The 5,381-nt window shown below is 50.1% G+C and overlaps 1 protein-coding gene across 1 annotated transcript; it reads right to left on the bottom strand.

Moving 5' to 3' along the window:
* Positions 1-1,868: 1,868 nt before the first annotated feature.
* On the bottom strand, positions 1,869-3,567 carry GP9 (glycoprotein IX platelet). The gene is made up of 2 exons (XM_070421402.1): positions 3,513-3,567; positions 1,869-2,616 (listed from the first exon to the last, which is right to left on the bottom strand). The coding sequence occupies exon 2, from the start codon at positions 2,602-2,604 to the stop codon at positions 2,038-2,040; it is 567 nt and encodes a 188-aa protein (XP_070277503.1). The 5' UTR covers positions 2,605-2,616; positions 3,513-3,567; the 3' UTR covers positions 1,869-2,037.
* Positions 3,568-5,381: the final 1,814 nt, after the last annotated feature.

Below are 5,381 nucleotides of genomic sequence, written 5' to 3'. Positions count from 1 at the left end.
CCCCAGGAAGGAGAAGCGGCAGAATTTACGGACATCCCATGTGGGGGCTTGGATGCGGAAGAGCCTTAGTTCCAGGGGGCCCAGGAAGTTTCTAAGGGAGCGCTTTTCAGATGTGGAAGGGGACCTGTCTGGGATCATGCCTATGAAGTGACTGCTGGGGCCCCTGGAGCTGTGTTCTCCATACATTGCAGGGAGAACAGTATCTTCCCCACAGGGTGTTTACAGAGTGCACTGTGAGGGGCTTCACATACAATGTGCCTGATCAGTAGATGCCATCTTTGTTAAATATATTTTATTGATTTTTTACAGAGAGGAAGGGAGAGGGATAGAGAGTTAGAAACATTGATGAGAGAGAAACATCAATCAGCTGCCTCCTGCACACTCTCTACTGGGTATGTGCCCGCAACCAAGGTACATGCCCTTGACCGGAATCGAACCTGGGACCCTTGAGTCCGCAGGCCGATGCTCTATCCATGGGGCCAAACCGATCAGGGCAAGTAGATGCCATCTTTTACCATTGTTGTCATTAGGCAGCAGTGGTTCAGCTGATGGCTAATGCAGACGAATTACAGACTCTCAGCTGTGGACTTCGTCGAGTTGATAATATGTGTTATATTTGCCCTATTGATAGAATAATTAAATTTTTCATTTAGTTGCCAAAAGTTGACAAATTCAGAGATTTCACATAAAAATCTAGATTTCCAGTCTCTCTAGAACAGCGGTTCTCAACCTGTGGGTCGCGACCCCTTTGGCGGTCGAACGACCTTTTCACGGGGGTCGCCTAAGACCATCCTGCATATCAGATATTTACATTACGATTCATAACAGTAGCAGCATTACAGTTATGAAGTAGCAACGAAAATAATTTTATGGTTGGGTCACAACCTGAGGAACTGTATTTAAAGGGCCAGAAGGTTGAGAACCACTGCTCTAGAAGAATGGAATACAGGGCACCTAGGTCCACATCTCCACACGGCAGCATTTGGCTGGACCTCTTTGGATGGAACGTGGACTCTCTGATTTGCCACAGTCTCCACAACTCCCTACTGTCCATCCCTCATCCTCAGTTTGGGGGTCCTGTTCCAGGCTCACCTCTGTGGACCGGTGCCGGTCAGTGGCACACTATGCTCACTCAGCTTTCCTAGTGGCACCTTCTGAGCCATGGGACCACCCCATGGAACTCCTAGAGGGAGGGGCTGTGGTGTAATTATATTTGATTTGGGTTGGCCAGTAACAGACCTAAACGTTAGCTTGTACAGCGGAGAAAAGTTTAATTTCACTGCTCGGCACCAGAATTCCTCTGAGGGAGAGAAGCGTCTTGTTTGAAGAATCTGTTGAATGGGGTAGAAGTGAGACCCCAGAGTTTGCAGGTGTCTGATGTCAGCACTTGAAGGGGAGTTTTCTTCCATGAGAAATGGAGTAATCTGATGTTTTGTTTCTGAAGAAGGGGGGAGAGGGGAAATAAAGGAGAGAGAAACTAGTGCGGGAGATGGGGCCAGGTGAGCCCAGATGGCCTCAGGGCCAGAGCGCCAAGGCCATTTGGGAATGGTGAAGTGCCTTTCAGTGTATGTCTGTTGCAGAGATGACCAGGCCCTCGTCAGTACTTCCTGTCTGTTCACTGCTGTGTTGTGAGATAAAGCTGTTTTTGGTTTTTGGTTTATTTTTGGAATTTGATGTGCAATTGTCCTGGGCTGCCTAGGATGGTCCATGTGGGAAGCTGGTAGTACTAGAGAAGGGAGGGTGTGAGAACTGGTGTCCCGGGACCTGCAGGCACTGGGGAAAGGCTCTGGATGTCCAAATTGTGGAATTGGAGGTGGCTGGTTGGAAGGAAGTGGGACAGCCCATTCTACTAGGAACATGGGGGACAGAAAAGCACCAATTGATATCTGGTAATAAAAAAAATGAACCCAGGTTTCCAGCAGGTACTGAGAGGGAAAAATAAAATATCTGAATTTGGACAAAATGGCTGAGCAGCCAGTTTATTTCAAGTTACTGGTGGAACTGGCTGATCAGGGCTGGTGGAGTCTGGACAGGGGCTCAGGCCTGGCCGCTTGGCCTGAAGAACGACCCTAGGAGCAGGGGCTCTCTGGCCGTGCACAGTAGACCTGCCAAGAGGGCCAGGCCCGTTATGACCACAACAACCAGTGCCACATCCCACCAGACCCATGGATAGGCCCAAGGTTTCTGTAGCTGCCAGCCGCAGTTGCCCAGCTCATAGCCTGTGAGCTGGCCCAGCGGGTGGAGGGCGGCATAGCTGGGGCTGGCACAGCGGACGTCCAGCAGGGCCTCTGGTGTGTGGTCCTCCAGCCAGAGGTGCAGGTAGGTGAGGCTGCAGTCACAGTGCCAGGGGTTCTGTGTCACGTCGAGTGTCTGCAGCTGGACCATGTGGTCGAAGGCGCCGGGAGGCACAGAACGCAGGCTATTGTTGGCCAGCAGGAGGTGGCGGGTGCGGGCTGGCAGGGCAGGCATGGATGTGAGCCCTCGGCCCCTGCAGTCCACCCACAGCCCCATGGTTTCCAGGGCCTGGCAGGTGCATGGTGCAGGGCAGTCCTTGGTGGCTTCTGCGGCAGCCCAGAGCAGGAACAGGGCCCCCCAGGCAGGCATTGTGCAGGCTGGCTGTGGGGAGAGCGGCTGTGAGGTGAGGGAGGGTCGGGTAGCCTGCACCCCATCCCAAGAACCAGCGGGTCCCATAGGAACAATGGTATCTGACCTGTGAAATTGCAGCTGTGAAGACGGGAGGAACTGAACTGTGCCCAACTTAGGCCTGGCTGACCCTCACTGAACACTCGGAAGGCAAGACAGTAGGGGAGGGAGCAGGGGTGACTTCGGAAGAGGACAGGACTTCAGGAGGTGCGGGGAGCAGGTCCCTGCTCTGTGGTTTACAGTCCTGGTCCTCCACCCCCGTAGGGCTGGGAAAGGCTGCTCCCAGCCTCCCTGCCTAAGCCTGGGGTTAGGCCAAAGGTGTGGCCTTCACAGAACACACCTCACCCCACCAATTCCAAACAGCTCGCCATGATGAAGTGAACCCTTAACCAGCACAAGGATACTGAGGTGGGGGCGGGAAGGGAACCCAGAAAGAACTCCCTCTGCAAGCCCCTCAGCCAGGCTTGGGGAAACTGAGGCCCAGAGACAAGAGAGATTTGTGCAGGGTCACACAGTAGCCTGTGTCAGAAACCAGACTCCAACTCAGGTCTCACGAGCCCCAGTTTCCTGCCTGATTCACTGTCTTGCCTCCACAAGTGTTTCCCCCGCTTTCGAAGGCAAGCTCTTTCCAAACCCCAGGGCCTGGCACATGGCAGACTTCCAATGACTATTCGTTGAATAAACCAGTGAATCTTGACTTAGCCAAGGAGCAGGTGTCTCAAAGTGAATGCCCCCACCCACCCAACCCCATCTTCTAGAAGGGAGAGCAAAAGTGAGCATAGAAGTAAGAATTGACAGCCCGCCTCCTCACCACCTGGGGGAACCCCTGGTGTGGGAGGCAGTGCTGGGTAATAAGGGGGGCTTCTTACCTTCCAGGCCTGCAGTCCAGTTCCCCTTTCTGTGACCTGAACTGTCCTGGTTGAGGCTGAGGTGGCAGTTCTATGTAAATAGCTGATGGTGGCCACTGCTTGAGAGGGAGGAAGGAAGTGATAAAAACAGCCTGGCTTATCCCCTGCAGGCAGCCCTGGAGGGGCTATCTCCAGAGGCAGGGGGGCCTGGGGTCCTAGTGCCCTGGGCACAGAAGCCTAGGTCAACTTGTGTGTGCAGAAGGGGTCCCATAGTGCATCCCACTGTACCACCAGTGCCCCAAAGAGCCTTAGTACAGGGTCTGGGGGAGGACCAAGGAGACCCTACTTCTGCACCCAGGCGGTGGGGAGGGCTTCTAGGAGGAGGAGACCCTGGAAATGAGTGGCTCTGTTGGTTGGTCCATTAAATCTCAGTTTTCCTTATCTGGACAATGGGAGCAATAAACCTTGTCCTATTTGCCTCAGAGATGTGGTTTGGGCAGCAACCATGGGCAGGTCAAGAATTCTATTCGGGAGGATGATTTAGTTAGTTTTAATAAACTGAGTTTATTAAGCAGGTGATTTAGTTTCTATAAACAGAGCTCTTGCCAGAGAGGCCCAGGAGTGGAACCCAGAGTGGGGGCCTGCTGAGCAGAAGAAGGGGTCCTTCTGGCTATCTCCCATGGTGATGGCCAGTGTTAGCCAAAAATGCCAAACTCAAGAAGAGGGGCCTGATATAGATCAGTGGAATAGAATAGAGAACCCAGAAATCGGCCCGAACCAATATGCTCAATTAATATTTGACAAAGGAGGAAAAAACATTCAATGGAGCCAAGATAGTCTCTTCAATAAGTGGTGTTGGGAAAATTGGACAGATACATGCAAGAAAATGAAACTAGACCACCAACTTACACCATACACAAAAATAAACTCAAAATGGATAAAGGACTTAAATGTACGACAGGAAACCATAAAAATTCTAGAAGAATCCAAAGGCAACAAAATCTCAGACATAGGCCGAAGCAATTTCTTCACTGATACAGCTCCTAGGGCACTTGAAACTAAAGAGAAATTGAACAAATGGGACTACATCAAAATAAAAAGCTTCTGCACAGCAAAAGAAACCATCAACAAAACAATGAGAAAACCCACTGCGTGGGAAAAGATATTTGCCAGTGTCATATCTGATAAGGGCCTAATCTCCAAAATTTATAGGGAACTCATACAACTTAACAAAAGGAAGATAAACAATCCAATCAAAAAATGGGCAAAGGACCTAAATAGACACCTTTCAAAAGAGGACATTCAGAAAGCCAAGAGACATATGAAAACATGCTCAAAGTCACTAATCATCCGAGAGATGCAAATCAAAACAACAATGAGGTACCATCTTACACCTGTCAGACTGGCTATCATCAACAAATCAACAAACGACAAGTGCTGGAGAGGATGTGGAGAAAAAGGAACACTCGTGCACTGCTGGTGGGAATGCAGACTGGTACAGCCACTATGGAAGACAGTATGGAGTTTCCTCAAAAAACAAAATATGGAACTCCCATTTGACCCTGTGATCCCACTTCTAGGAATATATCCCAAGAAACCAGAAACACCAATCGGAAAGGATATATGCACCCCTATGTTCATAGCAGCACAATTCACCATAGCTAAGATCTGGAAACAGCCTAAGTGCCCATCAGTAGATGAATGGATTAGGAAACTTTGGTACATCTACACGATGGAATACTATGCTGCTGTAAAAAAGAAGGAACTCTTACGATTTGCAACTGCATGGATGGAACTGAACAGCATTATGCTAAGTGAAATAAGCCAGTCAGTGAAGGAAAAATACCACATGATCTCACACATTCATGGATAATAGAGACCATTATAAAC

Source organism: Myotis yumanensis, unplaced genomic scaffold (assembly GCF_028538775.1).
Source record: "Myotis yumanensis isolate MYYU_CA2020_CCGP unplaced genomic scaffold, mMyoYum1.0.hap1 SCAF_7, whole genome shotgun sequence".
Taxonomy (NCBI): Eukaryota; Metazoa; Chordata; class Mammalia; order Chiroptera; family Vespertilionidae; genus Myotis; species Myotis yumanensis.
Note: the sequence above shows the minus strand (reverse complement) of the source record. Positions and strands in the feature narration are given on the sequence as shown.

Excerpts from the sequence above, each read along its gene's own strand:
- GP9 (XM_070421402.1), bottom strand. The coding sequence starts at position 2,604 with ATGCCTGCCTGGGGGGCCCTGTTCCTGCTCTGGGCTGCCGCAGAAGCC.